The sequence below is a fragment of the Rattus norvegicus genome, chromosome 1 (assembly GCF_021556685.1).
Source record: "Rattus norvegicus strain SHRSP/BbbUtx chromosome 1, alternate assembly SHRSP_T2T, whole genome shotgun sequence".
Classification (NCBI taxonomy): Eukaryota; Metazoa; Chordata; class Mammalia; order Rodentia; family Muridae; genus Rattus; species Rattus norvegicus.
Window position 1 is genome coordinate 167,702,577 of NC_141534.1, and position 24,155 is coordinate 167,726,731.

At 41.0% G+C, this 24,155-nt stretch overlaps 1 protein-coding gene across 12 annotated transcripts in view; it reads left to right on the plus strand.

Moving 5' to 3' along the window:
* Positions 1-24,155, plus strand: part of Fam168a (family with sequence similarity 168, member A) — a 139,267-nt gene that overhangs the window by 63,984 nt on the left and 51,128 nt on the right. For all 12 annotated transcript variants that reach the window (NM_001108494.1, XM_087570598.1, XM_087570609.1 and 9 more), the window contains 1 exon segment: positions 20,798-20,885. In NM_001108494.1, coding sequence (NP_001101964.1) covers positions 20,816-20,885 — 70 coding nt within the window. In that variant the 5' untranslated portion in view covers positions 20,798-20,815.

The window sequence follows — 24,155 nt, forward strand, 5'->3', positions numbered from 1 at the left end:
AGATTTTTAGGACAAGGACAAAAAGCAGCCACAATTTTTGCCAGAATATCACAAGAATGGTCTCTAGGCCGCTAATATTTTCCCCTCTGAGTCTTCTTGAACAGTTCTCTCGCATTTTACATCATCTTCAACACTGTCTTCTGTGTTCCTACTAGGATGACCCAGTATACAGCTCCACCTAAGATCCAACTACTTTTCTAGTCCAGAGTCCCAGTGTCTTACATACTCTCTAACAAAATGCGTGGCCAAGCCTGTCACCAAATATACCAGGCCCTGGTACCATCTGCTGTCTTAGTCTTTGTTCTATTGCTGTGAGGAGACATCATGACCATAGCAAGTCTTATAAGAGAAAGCATTTAATTGGGGGTTTGCCTACAGTTTCAGAGGCTTAGTCCATTATCATCATGTTTGGGAACATGGTAGCAGGTACAGCATGGTGCTGGAGGAGTACTTGAGAACTACATCCTGATCTATAGGCAGAGAAAGAGACAGAGACACAAAGAGACAGAGACAGAGACACAAAGAGAGACAGAGAGACAGAGACAGACTGGGCCTGGTGTGGGTTTTTTTTTTTTTTTTTTTTTGGTTCTTTTTTTCGGAGCTGGGGACCGAACCCAGGGCCTTGCGCTTCCTAGGTAAGCGCTCTACCACTGAGCTAAATCCCCAGCCCCCTGGTGTGGGTTTTTAAAACCTCAGAGCCTACCCCGAGTGGAACATGTCCTTCAACAGTATCCATACCTTCTAATCTTTCTAATCCTTTCAAGTAATCCTGATATCACTTCCTGGTCACTAAGAATTCTAATATATGAGCCTATGGGGGCTATTCTTATTCAAACCACCACAGCCTCTAACAAGTTATACCTCCATTTCTTCTTTTCCATGGGTTTGGCACATGACAACAGAGGATAAAGTCATTGAACAGGACATCTGAATTACACAAAGGGACTAAGTTTCATTTTAGACAAGGTGTCTTTTGGTGATGGGCTTTTTGTACTTAAGTATTATGATTTCAGTGAAACATTTTGAGGTGACTGCTGAAGAAACTAGGTCAATGCAGGTAGTATTTGTGAAATTAACTATTAACGAGGCAATGAGAAAGTCAATTCTGCCCGTTTTGTGTCCTAAAATTCTAAAAGAGGTTAATTACAGGAAGGCCCTGGAGCCATATGTTCCCTTGTCATGGAAAGAGCCCTGTTTTAGAGTGATGTGCTCTCTTTGCAATGGTGTCTAGATAGACAGTAGAATATACCTGAATTTATTACTTGAGCCTTTTTGTGTTATATCCAAAGTTATAGACAGTTAGGTTTAAATAGTATTTTAGTTGTAACTTAAGCAAATATGTTGATAAGCTCCTCTTCCTTACCTGTGATCAACACTAACAGTATTACTTATCACATGTGCTCTAGACTCTGTGCTGCTCTCCCCTCTGTCCATTGTGTTCAGGTCACACTCACTGTCTCTCAGTTTCTGAGTTCCTGACAAGCTCTTTTCTGCTTTAGTTTCTTTGTCTTTGTTATTTTTGCCCTAAAATGTTTGCTTGCTTTTTTTTCCTCCTCCCACTACTATAATTATTCTTTGTTTACTGCTGGCTTAAGTGCTGCTGCTTCGGACTGGCCTTTTTGACTTAACAGTGTTTGAACAAATGTTATTACTTCCACATGAACATTTGTTAGCTGCAATGACAGGATCTGTAAGTATGTCTCACCTACACTTCTGGATTGTATAAAGTCTGTGAGGACCAGGTTAATGGTGGAGTAGTACATAATGTCATTCTCTATCTATGCCGGCTGGCGTTATGTGGATCCATGTGGGACTGCCCAGTCCACTTTGTGTGGTGCCCTAGCCGGGCTGGTGGTACTTCAGAGATCCTCCTGGCTCTGCTGCCTTTGTTCTGGGGTTACTGGCATGTACCACCACATTTAGCTTTCCATGTGGGTGCTAAGGATTAGAAGTTCGTTCCTCTGCTTGCACAGTAGAACATTTTAGCCACCTCCAAGAGAAACCTTATACCAATTAGTTCTCATTTCTTATTTTGGCAGACACACACACTTTTTTTTTTTTAATTAAGTGAAAGTTGCCTATCTAGATGGGAAAATTATTGAATCTTTTTGTGCATTAGTTGGAAATATGATAATATTTATCAGATAGCTGAATGTGTAATGTAGGAGGAGAAAAAGTGTTATGGGGTCTAAAGTCTGGTGTGGTAGCACATGTCTGTGATCCCAGCATTCTGGAGGCTGAGGCGGAGAAGTGGGTAAAATCAAAAACAGCCTAGGTTAAAGATTGAGCTCTTCAAATTTAAAATATATATGTATATATGTATTAAAATATACATATAAATTTAAAATATACATATATGTATATATATTTTCAATTGGTATGTAATTATTATTTATTATTATTTTTTACAAAGAAAGGCTTAGAATTATATCTAACACTTGTAAATAATGTCTGTGTTATGGCTTCATTACTGAGTTCAGTATTGCTGTGACCATATCTTGCCCAGCTAGCACAGGACTTGGCACATGTGGCACTTTTCTCAGTTTCCTAAGGCTTTTATCAGGTGTCACTGTTTGAGGGATCTCAATATGAAACTAAAAATGCTGTCCTTGTTCTTTAACTGTTGATAGTCTTATGGTAGAGGTAGACATTTAGATTATGAAAATAGACTGGAAAATGAGCTTGTTCTCATCTATATCTAGTACTTTATATATGTAATGATAGTTTTATATTATTTATTTTCAGGCTAATCCTGTAAATTGTGTTCGTGCATGTGCGTGCGTGCGTGTGTGTGCGTGTGTGTGTGTGTGTGTGTGTGTGTGTGCGTGTGCGTGCGCGTGTGCGTTCATGCATGTACTTATAAGTGTTCATATGTGGTGGGCATAAATGTGTATCAAGGTTCACATGCGTGTTTTGCATGTGTCTATAAATGCCAGAGATTGAAGTCGGGCATCTTCCTCTATTACTTGTCACTTTATAGGTTGAGACAGAGTGCCTCCTGTGAAGCCAGAGCTTGCCAGTTTGGTGTATCTACCTAGCCAGTCACCTTGCTGCAGGGAACCTTCTATCTCTTCCTCCTTAGCTCTGGAATTACAGGAGGGCTGCCACACCTCCTTGGCACTAGGACACTAGGGATGGTTGGTCCTCACACTTGTACAGCAAGTGCTTTATCCATTGAGCCATCTTCCCAGCCCAAAATGGATTCTTTTTTTTTTTTTTTTTTTTAGCTGGGGACCGAACCCAGGGCTTTGCGCTTCCTAGGTAAGCGCTCTACCACTGAGCTAAATCCCCAGCCCCCCAAAATGGATTCTTAACCACATTATTATATGTGGAGAAACTAAGGCTCAGAGATGTTAAATGTCTTGTTTGGAGTTACATGTGATAAGGAAGTGACTTGAGATTTGGACCTGAATCTCAAACACCAAAACTTTATTCTGATGTTTACAAAGCAAGCTCTGATTTTGGTTAAAAGACCTTTAGTTTATTACCTATTTTAAATATTCGTCTGTCTTGGATCTTATTCTTCTTATTGCCTTAGTCAAAGGGGGGATGGAATGAAACCACTTCCTGGTATTATGGCACCTGCTGTAATCCCTGTTTTCAGGAGATGGCAGCAGGATAATCATCAATTCAGGGTTTATAGGTATATGCCACAGTACCAGGAATTGGCCCAGAAAAGGAGAGCTACCAGTCAGGAGACTGGTGACATAGACAACGGACAAAACACAGCTAAGGCTCCATCTTAGGCCTTCTCTGTCCCTAGGTTTTTGTGTTCTGCTCTTGTTTCCGAGATAAGGTCTCACAGTGTACTTCCCATAGGTCTGAAAACCACGGTGCAGCCCAGAGAGGGATTTACTTACCTAAGAAGGGTCTTCTATTTACAGTGAGTGGCTCGTAGTTACTTTTCCTGTTGTGACAAAATATTTGGCAAACAGCTTAAGGAAGGAAAAAATTATTTACTCACTTACTGTATTTATCTTATCCATTGTGGCAAGGAAAGCATAGTGGTGGTGGTAGCCCTGGGACCCCATGGCAACAGGATTGTGAGGCAATGCTGTCCACATGACCCTAACAGCAAGCAGAGCAAGCTGTCTGGAACTGGAGGTGGACATCACCTTGAAAGACCTGTTCCTTGTGACATACTTCCTTAGGCAAGTCCTTCCTCCTGAAAGCTCCCAGGCTTCAAAATAATATTGCACCCTGGGACCGAGTGTTCAGAACATTAGTCTGTGAGAGAAAGTAGCATAAATGTGGGTGTCCTTATCCGTTTCCAGGTATTTGTGCACAAATGATAAGATATTTTGCAGATTTCCTTCCTACACACTTAATAACTACTCAGATGGTCGGCGTGCTCCTGAGGTCTGATCATAGCTCTCTCTTTGTTTTCTAACTACGTATGGGTCGGCTTCTTTCTCATTCGGGTCCCTTATTCCTATATATACAATAATAATAGTGTTGGACTGGAGAGTTCAGGGTTCTATTTCTGTATATGGGGCATAGGTGAGCCTGTTTTGGACACTCACATACAAATTGATTGTAATATATTAAAACAGTTATTAGTGGCTGCACATACAGCTTATTTGCATATGAAGCAGTTCCAATTAATAATAAGGCCTTTTTAGTATTTTCTTTCTGTTGTCTATAGACGTCATGCTTTGTTTTTGTTTTGAGACAGTTTCTCTATGTAGCCCTGGCTGACCTGGAACTTGCTTTGTAGACCAGGCTAGCCATGAACTCCCAAAAGTCTGCCAGCCTCTGCCTTCCAAGTGCTAGTATTAAAGCCAGGCACATCCAAGGCAGGCCAATTTGTAGACATCACTTGTATTCTCCTGTAAGTAAGGGTCATCTCCAAAGCTTACTGCCTCTGTCTGCTAACCTTGGCCTAGTCCTGGAAGCTTCTAACCTCTGTACAATCTTACCTAGGCCTAGAATGTTTTGAGCCTCAGAGACATACTGCTGAATAAGCTCACCCTTTCTAGTTCTTTCTGAACTCCTGCTAGTCAACTCAGTGTTTTGGCTCAAAACTCCTCTCCAAGATGACTGGTTCAATCTGGCTTCTCTCGGCCTCTCCTAAATTGCTCTATTTGGTCTCAAACTAACTCTGGCAATCTGTTCATCCTGGCTCATTCTGTCTCCAACCATATCTAGCTTGCTCTCTCTTTGCAACCTGTCTCTGTTTAACTGCCCCAGTAAAACTGCCTCCTCTCTCCTCCACTGCCCCTCAAGTAGCTTCCTTTCTCTCGACTTGTGAGCGTTGGGCATATCCTATTCTGTCAGATCTTTTTCTGATTCATCACTTTGCCACTAACTAGACATCACGTTCAAACATGGGTGCTTCCTTCTACAAATTAACTTTGCCTTCAATGTTTGGGACTAAAGGTGTGTGCTAAGGGCATATCTGAATTCCAGCCAGAGCGACTAAAGGTGTGTGCTGAGGCTGAGCCACACCACAGCTAGAAAAAGGCTTTTCCAGCAGCAGTGCAGTCTCAGGGTTCACAGAGTGATCAAAATTTCCTGCAACACGGTGTTTGTTTTATTTGTTTTAAGCACAGGATCTTAGGGTGGCATGGAACTTACTATGTAACCAAAGCCATCCTTAAAATCATTGCAATTGGGCTGGAGAGATGGCTCAGCGGTTAAGAGCACTGACTGCTCTTCCAGAGGTCCTCAGTTCAAATCCCAGCAACCACATGGTGGCTCATGACCATCTGTAATGGGATCTGCTGCCCTCTTCTGGTGTGTGTGAAGACAGATACGGTGTACTTATACATAAAATAAATAAATAAATTAAAAAAAAATCATTGCAATCCTGCCCTAGCCTTTCAAGTGCTAGATTACAGACATGTACCACGGCACATGGATTTCAGTGTGATTTGGAGAAAAATACAAAAGAATCTTGGAATCAGGTTTTGTTGTTAGCTGGAACAAACTTCTGAAATGTTTATATAGTAAGAACTTGATCTATAGGAAAATGTTCATGGGCCTGGCAGTTGATGTGTTTGTCCAGTGTCTAGCTTGTTGTTAGTATTTACTCAGTCTCTCCTGAATGAGTGAGGTTTGTGCCCTATACAGAATCTTTATTATAGCAATGTGCTATGGAAGGGGACCATTGAAGAACAGCTAGTCTAGCTGCTTCTAACTCAGGGAATCCGGGCCTGGGAGACTGATAAGTTTCCCAGCAAGGCAGTGTTATGAAGTGGTAGAGTGAGCCCGTGTTTGTTAGCGCAGCAAACAGATATGCAGAGTTGTTGGCTGGCTGGCTGGTGGGGGGTTTGTTTGTTTGGGGTCTTTTTTGTTTGTTTTATTTTTGGGTTTTTTTTTCCTTTTTTGATAGTGTCTTACTATATATTTCTGTCCTACCTGGAACTTGGTGAGTAGACCAGATTGGCCTCAAATTCACAGAAATCTACCTGTCTCTGGTTTCTGAGGGCTGGGGTTAAAGGCATGTACTACATCTGGTATACAGGGGAAACATTTTTAAAAGTATTTCCAATCACTGACTTATTTAAAATAAATGAAAATATGGAATATCCTGGTTAGTTTTATGTCAGCTTGACATAAGCTGGAGTCATCAAAGAGAGCCTTAATTAAAAAACTGCCTCTAGGAGATGGGGCTATTGGGGAAGAATTGGGAGAGAGGAGGAAGGGGAAACCACAGTTGGGATATATCTTTTAAAAAAAGAAAAGATTGGGGTTGGGGATTTAGCTCAGTGGTAGAGCGCTTGTCTAGCAAGCGCAAGGCCCTGGGTTCGGTCCTGGGTTCGGTTGTAGGGAGGCCTGTAGGGCATTTTTGATGTGGGAAGCCCAGCCCGTTGCAGGTGGGATCATCTCTAGGCCGGTGTCCTGTGTTCTATAAGAAAACTGGCTGAGGGCTGGAGAGATGGCTCAGCAGTTAAGAGCGCTGACTGCTCTTCCAGGGGCTGAGTTCAATTTCCAGCAGCCACATGGTGCCTCACAACCATCTGTAGTGGGATCTGATGCCCTCTTCTGATGTGTCTGAAGATAGTTACAGTGTACTCAAAATAAATAAACAAATCTTAAGAAAAGAAAAGAAAAGAAAAGAAAGCAGGCTGAGCCAGCCATGAAAAGCAAGCCAGTAAGCAGCACCCCTCCATGGTCTCTGCGTCAGGAACCCCCAGCTTGAGTTCCCGCCCTGCTTGAGTTTCTGACCTGACTTCCTTTGTTGATGAACAGAGATATGGAACTGTAAGGCAAATAAACACTGTCCTCCCCAACTTGATTTTGGTCATGATGTTTCATCATAGCAATAATAGTCCAAATTAAGAGATGGAAGGTTTTTTTTTCTTATTCTATAGATCATGTGTACTAACATTAATCACAATAGTTTCTGTAGATTGAAACTAACTTTTGATCTTAGTTGTCCCAGGGTGCACTTCTAGCAGAGCGTTTCTCCTCAGAGGCCTGGTTGAAGCAGTGGCCTTCATGTATGATGTATAATTTATTTATCCTTCCTGGTGTGTGAGGCTTGTTGACTTTGATAAATATCTGTGTTCTGTACTTAACCTGTACAGGTCTCGGGGTAGATCTACTTAGTGAGTGGAGAGTAACAGCACATGTGAAAGTCGGCGGGTAGGCTGAGGGCCTGTACATTGAATTCATTCAGTTAACCCACTAACCCAGCTTGAATAGTCCTATTGAACTTAAGTGATCTCAGTGTTAGGAAGGGAAGCTTGTGTGAAAAGAAGCTCTTGGTTTTTCACTGCAGGGAGGATTTGCCACAATAGAGGAAAAAAAAATGGACTCTGACAAGCTTCGATTTTACTCTAAGATTAGTCAAATCTTTTAAAAATTTCATTTTTTTAAATGTATATGGGTGTTGTGCTTGCATATATTTTTGCGAACCGCATGTGTGCCTGGTACCTACAGAAGATAGAAAAGGGCATCAGATCCCTGTGACTGGAGTTACAGCTAGCAAGCCGGTGCTGGGAATTGAACCCTGATGCTCTGGAAGTAAAACCAGTGTTCTTAACTACTGAACCATCTCTCTTGTACCTTACTCAGTCAGTTGTCCTTGTAGCAGTGTAACCTTAGACATTTCGTTTAATCTGAATCTTAGTTCTCCTGACTATACAATGTGTTGGTAAGGGCAACTACCTAATACGGGTACTTAAAAAGGTACTCTTAAAAATTGGGCTTCTGCCAGTTGTGGTAGCTCATGCCTTTTCCTAGCGTAGGAAGGCTGAAGCAAGTGGATCATTGAGTTCCAGGCCAGCCTGGTCTACAGAGTGAATTCCAGGACAGTCAGGGCTACACAGAGAAACCTTACCTCAAAAAAACGTTTAAAAAAAAAAAAAAGCCACTCAGAACAGATGCTCCTTCACATTGGATTTTACAGTTTTCCTATTGAATGTATTTTAATACCACACATGAGAAAAATGAGAGGCAGCTTTCAGGAGTTGATAGACTCCTTCTACCATGGGTTCATGGGTCACCAGGCTTATGTGGCAAGTTGAGCTGTCTTGGCTGCCTTTGTATTTCTTTTTAAATATTTGATTTTATTTTATATGGATCCATGTTTGTTGAGACAAGGTCTTTCTAGGTAACTTGGCTGATGCAGGCTCAGTATATTCCAGACTATCCCTGAGCTGACAGTTCGGTCTTCGTCTTTCAAGTTCTGGTTTACAGGAGTGCACTGCCATGCCTGGCCTACACTGCATTTATAAATATAAATATATAATAGTGGACATTTAGATTGATACTACTCCCTGGCCACCACAAATGTTGCTACAATGCACACAGGTGCATTGGCACAGTGACACACACCTTTAATCTCAGTATGTAGGAAGCAGAGACAAATGGATCTCTGCGAGTGTGAAGCCAATCTTGTCTACAACTCAAATACACGCCAGCTAGCTACATAGTGAGAAACTGTCTTGTGAACAAAGTAATTGCCTATTAAAGATTCAAGTTTCAATTATTTTGGAAAATAGCCCAATGTAGATTGCTGGCTTACATAGTAATTATACTTGAAATTGTTTTCCTCCCCCCTTCCTTCCTTCCTTCCTTCCTTCCTTCCTTCCTTCCTTCCTTCCTTCTTTCCTTTCTTCCTTCCTTCTTTCTTTCCTTTCTTCCTTCCTTCCTTCCTTCTTACAGGACTTCATTGTATAGCAAATGCTGGCTTAAAATTTCTCAATATTTTCATGAGAGACAACAGATTTCACTTAGAGTAAGGCAGTGAAGGAGACATTGACGAAAGTGGTTGAAGTCCAGGAGCTTCCGTGGAAAGATTACAGACAGAGTGGATGGAGAGACGAGTGCAGGAGGTGCAGGCAGTATGTAGAATTGCACCGGATCAACGTCTGGGAGACAGGTGTGACTTAGGGAGGACAAGGAAACAGTGGATCATATCCCTATCAGAGAGAGGGGATGTTTTACATGGCCGGACTTGATCATTCACATTTTTGTTTACAATGATCTTGCTGATTAATTACCAATGGGTCATCTATTTGGATAATAATGATAGTAAATGCTAAAAACACTCCTACTCTGACATAGGAAAATGCAGACGTTTTATCTTTAAAGAAAATGTATTTTTTTAGATATTGGTCTTTATTCAGATATTAATACCACACTGTCTGTTTTATTCGGGACCATTGTGCTTCCTAACAAGCATGTGATTTATCTCCATAAAGGAGGATGCTCCCTCTAAAGGACCTGTTTATCGCATTTGCCAACTCATTCTTAAGGGCAGTAGGAGGGCAGAGCTTTTGGCTTTATCTCGAAAGTTAATGAATAATGGTCAGCCTGATAATTTATGACCATTTTTACCAGAAAATAGAAGTCTAACAAACGGGTTTTATAAAACAACAACAACAACAACAACAACAAATAATGTTTTGGCTAGGTGTGTTGGCATATTTCTGTAATTCTAGGAGGTTGAGGCAGGAGGATAGTGAGTTCGAGGTCATTCTAAGGTTACATAGCAAAGACTCAACAAATAAAACGTGTGAAATTGTAACTTGTGTATATTTTATTACGAAACTCTACAAACAAACAAGAAAAGCAAAACCTCCTAGTGCTTTGAATAGTTTGGTGTCACTAAACTACTATCAGCTTTACTCATGTTATATTATTCAAATATTAGCAGTGTCGCCCCAATACCTACACTTGTGTAATAGGTAGGTAAAGAAGATATTGTTAGGTCAGGGACAATGGTATGTGTAGAGACCAACATGGCCTCTGCAGACTAGAATCTTTTATGAAGCAGTAGAGTTCCTCCAGCAGAGACCTCCTCCCTTTTCTAGCTCTTAGGACAAAGTAAGAGATCTTTACTGTTGGCTTGTTCATGAGGTCTAGTTTCACTCTAAACCATCAGCAGACCATCCTAGAAAAACTGAACACTTGGCTGGTGAGATGGATCAGCTGGCAAAGTGCTTACTGCAAATGTCTAATGGCCCAAGTTTAATGTAAAGGTGAAAGGAGAGAACCAACTGCACAGATGCCCCCAGATCTCCAGGTGTACACGGTGGCATGTCTACTTCCCACACCCCTCCATGAAACACATAATTTTTAAATTCAAAGAAATAATTACACCATCTTTAGTTTTATAGCTACATTTCATATTTTTTTTTAAAGGGAATTAATTTTTAAAATACGTTTATTCTGGACTGAGGAGATGGCTCATTGGATAAAATGCTTGTTAATGCAAGCATGAGTCTTGGTGTCCGTGTTATAAAGCTGGGCCACCATGGCAACCACCTGTAATCCCAGCACTGGGGAAGCAGAGGTAGGCGATCCTGGGACAAGGTGGCTGGAATTGGCAAGCTCTAGGTTTAGTGAGAGACTACAACACAGTTGTAGAAAATGACCTAAGAGGACACCCCACTGTCAGTGTTGGGACTTCACTTGCACACACATAGATATGTGCCCTAAACATGAGCACACAGGCAGGCACATTATGTGTGCATACATGTGACTACAGCAAACTGCCTGAGCTAGCCGGGTAGCCAGATGTGGTAGCACAGGTCTACCATCAGCATGGGCCGGGGGGTTGGAGAGGGCGCAAGGGAGGGAAATGCTGTATGTTTGAGGCTTAGGCTGTAGAGTGAGATCTGATCATCAATAAGCAAATATTGAGATCCCATTATAAATAAATAAGTATGATAAGCTGGGTGTGGTGGCTCGAAATCGTAGTTACTTAGGAGGCAAAAGCAGGAGAATCATGAATTTGAGGTTAGGCAGGACAATGTGAAGAGACCCTGTCTAACAGAATACGTAACAGGATTAAAAATGAATAGATTAGCATGAAGGAAAACAGAGATGACATAGTAAATGAAGCCAGGGTAAATTTAATCCCAGTTCTATTTATTAGTAAGGCTTGGAAGCAAATTCAACTCTGAGTTCCTCGTGACTTAGAGCAAGACTTGGTTCAAGGTTCAGATGTGTTCATCATTCATTTTCTGTTCATTCAATTGATAGTTTAATGCACCTAGCTAGTTTGAGTACCTAGCTTTCATGGTGTAGCACCTTAAACAAATGAACTCTTTTTTTGGGGTGAGGTTGGTGGTAAGATATCTGCAAAAGGATCATTGTTAATTCTGTACTTGTCTTACAAACTCAAAATGTTGTACTGTGGAAGCTTTTCTTGATCCTTCCACCAAGGCAAATGACATCTCTGAGTTTCAAGGACTATGCTGTATTACAGAAACCGTATTATGGTAAAATTATAGTAAATCTTTCCAATAAAAGTTGAACTCTCTTAAACAAGAGAATTAGCACATAGTAAATCCAAAGTGCTTCTGTGCCATTCAATCTTTTGGGGGGTATTATTTATTTACTTAATATGGAATGTGCATACTGTGGTGTATGTATTCAGGTCAGAGAACAACGTTCAGAAATTGGTTTTCTCCTTAGACCATATGGGTTCCTGGGATCAAATTCAGCTTCTCGGGTTTGGCAGCAGTGCTTTTACCTGCTGAGACTGTTTTGTTTTAATGAATAATTAATTCTGTCTTTAGAGAGGCTCTCTAGAAAACTTGTTCATTCTTTTTAAAAACCCATAACCTTGAGAAGACATTTTGAATCATTTGCAAAAGCATTTGCTGAATAAACAATTAGTTGCCTGTGGTGTGTTTCCCCCACCCAGAGGGGTCCGGGGAGAGGGAGATACATATGTCTATGCCTGTGTGTGGAGTCAGGAGGGTTTCAGGTATACCCATCTGTCACTCTCCCCTTCATTCGAGACTGGGTGTCTCACTGAACCTGGACAGAACCCAGCAAGGTGATGCTTTTGCTTCTGTACTTGCCCATGACTGTAGTGTTGGGGTTATAGATGCATGTGTGGCCACGCCCAACTTTGTAGGATCAGACTTGGGTCCTCATGCTCACATCTTCTCATCCTTCCAGCCCCTTGTCCTGTTTCTGATGAGCTAAAAAGCCATTTTCATAGTTATTTTAATGGACTAAGTGCTGTGGCAGTTGGAACTTGACATTTTGCAGATGAGCATCTCCCTTTAGGCAGGCACAAAAGTTAGTTGTTGAGCTTTTGCATGAAAAGATCTTTCTGTTAATTGTAAAAGCCGTTCCCATGTTGAGATCCCTTTGTCGGATTTGTAGAAGTCACAATTCTCCATTTCATCTTTAAATTACAGAATTTTAAAATGCTGAAATCTAACATAGTCAGATTACATTTGACCAAACAATAGAAACAATAGCCACAAAACATCTTGGCTTCTTTGTAAATCATACTGATAGAATTAAGGGAAAATCTACTGGAGCTGTTTTCTTCAGTTTAGTAAGAGAGCAGTTAATGTCTAAAATGGCATTGCAGCCTTGTGTGGTGCCATATACCTGTAACACAAGCACTTGGGAGGGAGGCAGAGGTAGGTAGATCTCCGAGTTTACGTCCAACCTGGTTTACGTATTGAGTTCCAGGACTATGTAGCAATACCCAACTCTGAACAAACAGAAAAAATAAAGTTTGAATAAAATGTTTCTTTTATTTGCTTTATTCATTATCCACCCAACAAATATATTTTTATGCCAGACTTTTTTTCTTAGAATTTAGTACTGGATATAAAACGTTTCTTGACCTCATGTATGGAGGGAGGGTCCCGGGGAGACGAGAATCAGGCTAACAGTAGCAGTTCGAGCTGTTCAGAGAGCTCCGGGATCATGATGTCATATAGCCAGGCTGAGTCTGGCCTTTCAGATCTTCTGAGACCTGAGTGGACACAACTGGGAAACGGGGATGCGAGTGTTAATATCTTTGTTATGATTTCCTTCAGATTCTGGGCATTGCAGAACGACTCAGTGTCCAAATGTCTGGCTTTCTTGTGTAATTTCACAAACAATCTTTCCTTTTCCAGTTCTCCATGGGGAATTCCTGTCACTCATCAAAACTCAGATCAGTGATCCATTCTTCTGGAACTTCTCTCTTCCTCTTATTAATTAGAATCAGGTTTAGCTACATAAAACCAATCTGGAGGGGGGTGTTGATGGTGTAGGACTTGGAGCCAGCTAGCTGGTTTAGTGGGCGAAGGTGCTTGCTTTCAAACCTGACAACTGAGTTCAGTCCTCAGAGCCCACACAATGAAGAGAAAGAGCCAGGCTCCCTCCAGTCATTCTCTGACCGCCCATATATACATGTGCCCCACACAAAGTAAACAAATGAACGAAGAATAAATATAAAAAAAGTTCACAGTTTGGGGTCGGTGAGATGGCTCAGGATCCATCTACATGGTGGAAGGAAAGAACTGACTCTTGTAAGTTTTCCTCTAACTCCCACATTTAGGTTGTGGCATGTGCTTTTCCCCTCCACAAATGCAATGTAATTTAACATTTAAAGTATAGTGTTTTTGTTTTGCTTTGTTTGGTCATCTGGAAGAAGTACAGAAGTGTGTGGTTCAGGACAAATGGTTGTTCCATGAAATCAAAGTTACGTCTGCCATCCTTGGCTTAAGGATTTATTCTCAAGGTCACGTCAAGGAAAAGAAGGCCGCTAAATTCCAGTCATCATGTCCTCATTCTAGGCAGCAGGAAAGAGTGTAGGGAGAAGAGGGCAGAAAGGAAGGACTCTGCCTTAAGCTGAGGCTTTTCCATTTAGCAGCCTTGCCAGAAGATCTACAGAGCATTTCAGGTGCATTCACCAAGCAGAAGCCAGTCAGCTCTGTTAGACCCACCTAATTGGATTGTTTCACAGTATTTTCCCCAGGTTGGGATTAAACTTGGGGCCTTGCGTGTGTTAGGCAAATACTGTCAGTGAGTTATATTTTATCTCCTTTTATTTGTAATTCCTCCCTCCCCTGACAGGATTCTCTCTGTAGCCCTGGATGTCCTAGAACTTACTCTGTAGACCAGGCTGGCCTTGAACCCAGAGATCCCCCGTCTCTGCCTCCTGAGTGATAAGATTAAAATCTTGCGCCATCACTACGTGGCTATTTACATTTGTTTTAAAGTTACATGTACTTTATTTTAGGAGGGAACGTACCATGGTATGAGTGTGAAGTTCAGAGGCAGTGGGTCAGACTTGATGGCGGGTGCCTTTACCCACTGAGTGGTCTTGCCAGCACATTTTGATCATTTTCATGGAGAAACTTTGGCTTTTTCAAAACTTTTGCCTCCTTGTTTATGCCCAGCATCTTTGATTTGGAAGTCTAGGACTAAAGCCCAGCTTTATCAGGAGGAAAGTCTTTAGTACTTGTTTTATCTCTCACGTACTACAGATCAGCTTACTGGTGCTTGTTCAGCCCAAGATGAGCTTTCAGTGGAGTTTTGTACTCTACTGTCTCAAGAACTGTGAGAAATTTCTGTTCAATAAATGGCTCAGTCTCAGGTATTCTGTTATAATAGCAAAATATCAACAAAGATAAGTGTCAACAGGAAAAGTGAAACTGTCTGAGAGGGCAGAATCACAGCCTGGGGAGATGCTATCATAGATGTGGTGGTTAAAGGTGGCCCTCCTGATAAGGTAACATTTAAGCAGAGAACTCAAGAAAGTGGAAACTTTCCATTTGCATGGGTGTTTGAGGAAGGTGATGGTTTGAATTTTGATATAGAAAGGCCAGACCTGTCATGACACTCATAGGACAAACTTTTTGTGGAGAAAAATGACATACATATCTACTCACCCCAAATGAGGAACTCAGGATAGACCAAATTAGCGATTGCACCAGAACTGAAGTTGGCAAATCACTGAGTTTATTGTTTCACAGTGTGTACCCCAGGATGGGATTAGACTCAGGGCCTTGCATGTGTTAGGTAAATACTGGCAATGCGTTACACTTCATCTCCTTTTTATTGTTTAACACCCCTCCCCACAACACAGGATTTCTCTATGTAGCCCTGGTTGTCCTAGTCCTTAACCAACACTACTTACAGGAGTATAGGTGAGGGGTACTGACAGCAGCGAGAGTCAAAGACAGTTTTATCACTAAACAGCCCAGTCCACAGCAGTGACAACTCGGGTAAGCTGTGTGCCTGGAATTCTTTGCACAACTTGCAGGAATACCTTTCTGCAGACAGGCAAAGATTGTTTACCTCCTTAGTCCCATGAACCTCTCTGTTCATCCCTTGTAGTTGGGAAGATCCTCCTGCATAACGCATATCCAAAGTATACAGTGCCCAGGGCTTCCTGCATGCTAAACATTCTGTCAGCTGAGTTATATTCCCACCCTACTAACTTTCTTGGTTTAGTACAGCCAGGCTTTTTGATGTGACCTCTCAGTGTGATTTTGATTTGCATATTTTTGTGTTTATTTTCCATTTGTAAATCTTCTTAGCAGAGCTAGATTTTCCACTCACTTGAAAGCTTAGGTTTTCTTAGGCTAGAGAGATATGTCAGTAGTTAGAGCACTGTGTTGCTCTTGCATAGGACCCAGGTAGCTTCCCTTCCCAGCACCCACATGATGGCTTACAACACCCCTAACTCCAGTTCCAGGAAATCTGATGTCTGACTTCTGCAAATACCGGGCATGCAGGTGGTCCACATATACACATTCAGCTAAAACATTCCTAAAATAAGTACATTTAAAAATTTGGCTGTTTTTGTACCATTGAGCTGTGTAAATTTTTCACACATTCTAAATGCAAATCCTGTATTATACCTGTAATTTAAAAACCAGATGTGGTGATACACACCTGTTATTCTAAAATTTGGGCAGGAGGATCAGAAATTCAAATTGTCTACACAGGGTCTTTGAGTCTAGCCAAGCTGGAATACCTGAGGCCCTATGTCAAAGAAAAAAACAAGTATATAATTTGAAAATAGTCTTTCATTCTGTAACTTTTCCTGATGGTGCCCTTGTTTTGTTGTGGTACAGAGATTGAACCTTGGGTATCAAGCAAAGCAGGCAAGCGCTCTACCACTGTATATCCCAGCCCCGCCCTCCCTCCCCCTTTTTTTTTCTTAACCTTCTGAGACTGAGTCTTTTATTAAGTTTTCAGAGCTGGCCTTGAACTTGCTCTGCAGTCCAGACTGGTAATATCACAAATACTACCACTTCAGCCTCCCAAGTAGCTGAGATTATAGTCCTGCACCAGTAGGCTTTTGTGTTGTTTTGAATACAGTCAACTTACATATGAAGCCCAAACTAGCCTCTTTTCTCAGTTATTTTGAGTTACAGGGATTACAGGGGTTTGTCACCACACTGACTGGTAGTTCCTCTTTTAAAAAAAAAATAATAACAACAACAATAATAATAATAAAGTTGTGTATTTATTTCTTTGGCTTGTTTGTTTGTTTTGTGCTTCAGTTATCTAGAAAATTATTGTCAACTGAAGGTTATGAAAGTGATTCCTTCATCTTCTTCCCTATGCTTCTAAGGGATTTATATTTTTAGCTTTTAAGTCTTTGGTCCGTTTGGGTGTTATTCTAAACTCTTCTGTTTGCTTTGTGGTCTCGCATGGTTCATTTGCCCTTTCTCAGACTCATTTTTCATTTGTAAAGTGGAGACAGTTCATTTAGCTAAATGTGGTTACTGCAAACTCTTGACTTCTTTTACCTGTAGTTTATGAAGTGATATAGGTCATATAGTGGAAAATACTTAGATGTATAAAGAACATCTCAAGTATGGCTGAATGCTACTTTTATAAAATATATACCCACAAATACATTTTCTGAATAAAATACTGTTCTGAATAGATGGCGACTTGTAACCGTTAACTAAAACTAGAACTCCTGGGCCTAGAGAGATGGCTCAGCGGTCAAGAGCACTGTCTACACTCCTAGAAGTTCTTAGTTCAAGTCCCAGCATCCATATGGTAGTTCACAGCCATCTCTACTGGTATCTGATGCCCTCATCTGGCATGCAGGTGTACATGCAGGTGTACATGCACTCTTGTAAACTTTGTTTTATCGTATGTGGGTGGAGCTTAGTAGCCAATACAGAAATAAGATCCCTCCTTGTTTAGACCCTTCGTCCCTCCCTCAGTGCAGGGTTTGGGGAGAGATATGGGACACACAAACTCCAATCTAAAGCTTTGCGTGCTAGTTAAATAAATGCCCTACAGCTTAGCAGTTATGGGCGCTGACTGCTCTTCCAGAGGACCTGGGTTTAGTTGCTAGCACCCTCATCAGACAGCTCACCTCTATAATTCCAGTTCTAGGGGTTCCATGCCCTCTGACTGACTTCTGTGAGTACCTACATTCACATGGTCCAGAAAGTTCATTCAGGCACACATACTACGTGTAATAAATAACAAATCTTTAGAATATTTCTATCAGTATGAGACATTTTATTGGATAGCACTACTTTAGACTGTCCATCTAGATAAAGATGAAGATTCAAAAAAGTGTACATCTCCACTAATTTTTATGATTATTGTTTTCCCCAGTAGTTCCTTTTAATCTCATCTAAAATAGTAATAGTAATGTCAGTTAGTTAATTATTTGATAAAGAACTGTATATATAATAACCAATCTATAAGAAAATTTTTAAAATAACCTAAGTAGATGAGTTATTTTTAGGAGCTAGGAGAAATGCAGGGAACTGACCAAAAAGAAATAGTTGGAAATGGTGGAAAATTTTGCATTTTGATTATAGAATTGCAGTTATTTGTATAATTGAGTACACTTGGGGGGTCAGAACTATATTCCTTAAAAGAGTGAAATTTACTATATGTAAATTCTACCTCATAAACTCATTATTTTTTGGAAATAAAAACTTTTATATTGTATTACTTTCCATTTTGAGATTGGAGGAAACTGAGAGTGGTTAGGACACTTGCCTGTGGCTTTCAGTTGATGTGTTGTGGTAATTACAGAACTTGGACCTGAATCTGCCTGACACTAGAACTTGTGGTTTTAGCTGATGTGTGACATCATGACCAGTATACAGATTCTGTTGCAAAAGGATAATCCTTTGGAAACTGGGAAGTCTGCTCTCAGCAGTTCCCCCAGAAGTGACTATGGTAGTCTTATTTTAATTGTTTGTTTTCTTTTGGGACAGAATCTTACTGTGTAGCCCAGCCCAGCCTTAAACTCACAGCAATTCTCGTTCAGCTTCCCCGGTGTTGGGATTACTGCTTTGCTTCACCGTACCTGGTTTATTCCAAATATTAGACCCTGGCAGAACTCTTTTCTGTCATTTACTGGTTGGGATTGAATTGATGTTGTTATGTCCATGTCATGGTTTCCTGTGTCTGCCTGGGGCTCTCAGTTTGGAGCAGCGGGAGACCTGTTTCACAGATGATGTGTTTCTTTGACTATAAAAATGTTTCACATTTTGTCCAATCGGCAGCACAGGGTGTGTTCTCAGCAGGAGGGTGTGCAGATGTTTATAGCGGTTGTGCTGCCCAGCACATGTTTCAGTCTGTTTCTTGCTGCTATAACAATGCCACAGATTGGGTAATTTGTAACAAGAAAAAATTTATGTGCTCACAGGTCTGGAGTTGGGAAGTTCAGTAATGAGGTGCAGGTGTTTGGCAAGGCCTTCTCGCTGTGCCATTCCATGGTAGAAGAACAGAGGAACAAAACAAGAGGGTAGAGAGAAAGCATGAGAAACTTCTTTTATCCTTTTATGAGGACCCTTCTACCAGTATAACAGCATTAATCGGTTCGTGAGAGTGGATCCCTCATGATGTCTTAAACCTTCCACCTCTTACTGTACAGTGGCCATTCAGTCTCCTACACATGCTTTTAGTGGGTTCTGCCTTCAAGCCATGACAGCATTTTTACAGTCTTACTTAACATGGACCTGTTAGGCGGAGAACTGGTTGAGGAGAAGAAGGTCCAAGTAAGGGAAAGGCTTCAAGCTGTCATCTGTGTTATCTGCACAGGGGCACCTTAGCCACACGCCATCACAGTTTATATCTGCAGATCACGTTACCATCAGCAAATTTAACATCAGAGTTTACTTCTCAGCCAGGTTGTGGAATGGTTTCCCCTAAGTTGAACTGAGAGCATGTGCCTTATTTATATCCTCACGCTGAGCTGAGAGCATGCACCTTATTTATATCCTCAAGTTGTAGCTTCAATTTGTAGATGAGTGTAATGACCCCATTAATCCTAGCCTTGTTTGCCAGGGCTTCGCATTGGGCAGACTTATGGAAGTTCTAGATTCTGAGATGAACAGTGGCATTTTCTGTTTGCCTATTCTGAGAGTCCCAGCATCCTGTCCTTGGGAACCCATCAATTCTCCACCTTTCATTCCAGAACCCTGAACAGACATAATTAATCACAGAGCCATTGTCATCAAGCCAGATGTTCACTGCCTGCCTTCAGCATTTAACTTGTTTCCCTATCCCGGGGTGCAACAAAAGTTAATGACCTAAAAAATTGCCCATCTATCATGTAAACCTAGTTAGGAGAGAATTGTTTGACTTTATGGAGTGTAAGTAATATATCTGGAGACACGTACTCAAACATGTGTCGGCTTATGTATAAGATATGGCTCTCCAAACAAGATGGGACAAATTGTCTGGGTAATAGAGCTTAATGGCAGATTTTCCATTAATCAGAATGGAGAATGTCCGTTAGGATAATTAGCAGAGCACTCGTGTAGGTGATAGTTATTGCACACAAATTTCCAAGTCTATTTCTTTCCCTTGAATAAATTTGGTGAAACGTCTTTGCTGTTTTCCTTTTTGCTTAAGATATTCAGTAGCATCAAATTCCCCCTTTGGGGAGCATCAAGATGGCTCGGTAGCTAGAGATGCTTGCTGCTAAGTCTGACAACCAAGTTTTATCCCTGGGACCCACACAATGGAAGAAGAGACTCAACTTCTGCAAGTTGTCCCCCGACCTGCACATGGCACTGCACGTGTATGCATGCATGAGCTCACAAATAAATTTAATAAAAATTCCTCCCCTTTTTCTTTACAGCTGTTAGTAGCATTTATCTTATCTTCTGCAGGCATAAGAGGTGCACAGGACACTTGCTTTCTCCCTTCCAGCAGGCTAGGTGCTGACCACCAGACACCCAGGCTTTCCTGATAAACTGTAGCAGCTTGTCAGTTTCCAACTGTGAGTTAACATCATTAGAAATAGAAAGGACCTTAGAGGTCAGCTAATCCATTAGCATTATGACATCGAAGTCCGAAGAGGAAAAGTGACTTGGCCAGTGCCACATTAATGTCAGAACCCTCTGTAGAATACTGGTAATAGTATTAAACTGAGCCTAAAATGGCTGAGTTGGCATTAGACAAGTTCTGTCACTTCTCTGTTCTTTCATTCTGCATCTGCCAACTGGGGAAAGGATTGTACTCTATTTAATCCTTTTGTTCCTATACTATGACGCTTCCCTTCGAGCATAACTGAAGACTTTAGAAGAGATTAGAAGATAATGCCACAGGGAATGAGCAATTAATAATCAGTGCTGTTGTCTTTGTCTTTCTGTAGGATCCTCAGTCTTCCACAATGAACCCCGTTTACAGCCCCGTGCAACCTGGGGCTCCTTACGGCAACCCCAAGAACATGGCCTACACTGGTGAGTGCTATAAGAGTGAATTATCATTGCTTTTCAATTGCTCTTTGATATACTTTTATATTTACTTAGTGAATTTTAATCGTTTTTACTCCTACTACCTGTTCTCACCCCTCTGCCATGAACGGATCTAATTTGCTGAGTGACTTTATAACTTACTACAGGGCTCCAAAAGCCCTAGCAAAGCTTGAGAGGCTGTGAAAGATGGATCTAAGGTCCAGTAATGATGGAGGAGGGAGTGACAGACAGGGTCTCACTGTGTAGCTCTGTCTATCTGGAACTCACCGTATAGACCAAGTTGGCCTGGAACTCACAGAGATCTACTAGTCTCTGCTTCCTAAATGCTGAGATTAACAGCATGTGCCAACATGCCTACCAGTAGAAGTGACTTTCTTGGCTAAAGAATTGATTATTGAGTTATTAACAGTGGGCTGGAGAGAAGTTAACACTTACTGAGTACTTGTCATGGTCCTGGCCTGTGGTAGGCACCTTAAGTATTTCATTCCACATTTATTTGTTTGTTTGTTTATTTAAAAATGGACTTTACAGTGTGTGTGTGTGTGTCTCACATGTACCACCATGGTGTATGTCTCAAAGAGGACAACTTCCTGTAGTTAGTTCTCTCCTACCATATGGGTTCTGGGAAATAAAACTCAGGTTACCAAGCTTTGTGACAAGTGCCTTTAACGGCTGAAGCATCTCTCTGGGCCCACACTTTCATTCTAAAGTAAATTCCATGCAATGTAGCTTATTACCACCATTTCACAGATGACAACATTATAGTCATAGTGGACACTGCAGAGTCTAAATTAATTAATTGAACGCAAGTCAGTTGATTCTGAAGACTGATGTTTTAAACTCTTACAATATAGTGTTTTTTTTCTTATGTTTTATATATGTTGTGTTTGGAATGTTATTCCTCAAGAAATCAATTTTTAAACCAAGCATGGTAGCTCGCACCTACAATTCTGGCACTTGTGAGACTGAGACTGTGAGGAGGATTTCCATGAGTTTGAGGCCAGCATATAATACCTGACATAAAGTAAGAGCCTGATAATAGTTGCTCTCAGTTATAATAAGTAAAGGCAGGCAGGATGTGCAGCACTGGAACTGAATGGAAAATGTGTCTGAAGGTATCTAACTTGTATTTACACATCACAAGCCTTCAAAATATTGACTAGGAATCAAGATAAGGTGATATATGAATAAACACATTGTTACAAGGCATGGTCAGGTTCGGAAGCCATGGCTCACTGGTAGACTCAGACCTAACGTGAAAAAGTGCTGGGTTCACACACACACACACACACACACACACACACACACACACACACACACACACACACCGATTATATAACCAGTTCTTGATCACAGAAAAGAAGTGTTGAGGGCTGGGCTGGAGAGATGGCTCAGTGGTTAAGAGCACTGACTGCTCTTCCAAAGATCCTGAGTTCAAATCCCAGCAACCACATGGTGGCTCACAACCATCTGTAATGAGATCTGATGCCCTCTTCTGATGTGTCTGAACAGCTACAGTGTACTCATATATAATAAATAAATAAATCTTAAAAAAAAAAAAGAAGTGTTGAAGAGGGAAAGTAGCTGAAAATTTTGGTAGTGGGATTGGAATTGGAAGAATGGGAGAACTTAGTTCTAGCACAGAGCCACTGGCAGAATGGAGGCTGTGAACTATGTCAGCTCTGTTTAAATTCTTCCTTATATGACTAAAGATATCTCAAAGAGCAGAGAGCCTGTTGTCTGAAGTTGACTCCCTTCCCTTCCCTTTTTTTTTCTTTTCTTCCTTTTCCTCTTCGTCCTCCTCCTCCTCTACTTCCTTCCTCCTCTTCTTTTGGAACACGGTCTCTCTGCATATCTCTGGCTGTCGAGATTGTTGTCAAACTCAGAGATTTGCCTGCTTCCGTGTCCCTAGTGCTATAATTAAAAGTGCCACACCCAGCAGGGTTTTGTTTTTGTTGTTTGTAATTTTAAAGATCTCACGGTATAGCTCCCTGTCTGTTCTGGAACTCTCTATGTAGACCAGGATGGCCTTGAATTCAGAGATTCCTCCTGCTTCTGATGAAATGTATGCACCCCCATGCCCAGTTAAGTCAGCTTTGGCTATCTCTCCATTGTTTTTTGTTGTGGTAAGGATTAAACCCAAAGCCTTACATATACTAGACGAATATTTACCCTGAGCTACACACTCAGCCTTAGCCGTTTATGCTTTTAAGTTAATAAAACAGGTCTCGATAATATACATCCAAAGAATACTCTGAATTATACTGGAAGTTCGGTTTGATAGGGTCGTGGCAGTAATCTCTAACTTTCAGCCTCACCTGTTGTGTTTATTACAACTCTCTTGCTCTTCTTGTTTTTGTTTTTGTTTTGTTTTGTTTTGTTTTTTGGAGCTGGGGACCAAACCCAGGGCCTTGCGCTTGCTAGGCAAGCGCTCTACCACTGAGCTAAATCCCCAACCTCTCTTGCTCTTCTTAATCTGCAGAGTAAAATATTTTGTTTCAGCTCTGTTATGTGTTATTTTAATAAAATTATTTCCAGTAGCCAAGACACATGGGACAGACCTAGCTCAGGGAGCTTATTGCTTTTTCCCTTCCCAGTTCAGGGTGTTCCCAGTAAAGTAAGCTCTTTGCCAGAGGCAAATAAGCTGGTTTGGCATGCTGCCTTTCTGGCTAACTTCTTCTTAGAAATAGCTAAGCTTGAGAAGGAAGGGAAAGTTACACTTGTTGATTTGCACTAAAAAGATCAGGCAATATGTTACTTTGGAAAAGGGAACAAACTTTGTCTTTGCTGGGCTCATGGTAGAATTCCACAGTGCATTTTGATTAAACGTACAGCCAACTTAAAATTTAAGCTCTGTCAGTGAATACCTGGATGGCTTTAGACAATTGCTTAACTTCCCTAAACTGAATTTGTTTTGTAAACTGAGATAACACTATAGATATTTAATAGGATGATTCTGAAAATTGAATTATATAATTTATACTCTACAGGGAGAGAAGAATTTTTGTGTGTCTACTTATTAGGATATTACTATCCTGGAATTGTAATTTCTCTGCTGGAGAGTTTAGAACTCTGCAGGTAGTTTAAATAACACACACCATACACAGTCAGCCATATACATTTTACCTAGACTAAACTTTCAAAAACATCAACTTTTCTTTTTAAAGTCATTTTCCTGTGCTTTGGTTTTTGTTGGTGTTTTTGAGACAGGATTTTACTGTGTAGCCCTGGCTGTCCTGGAACTCTCTGTAAACC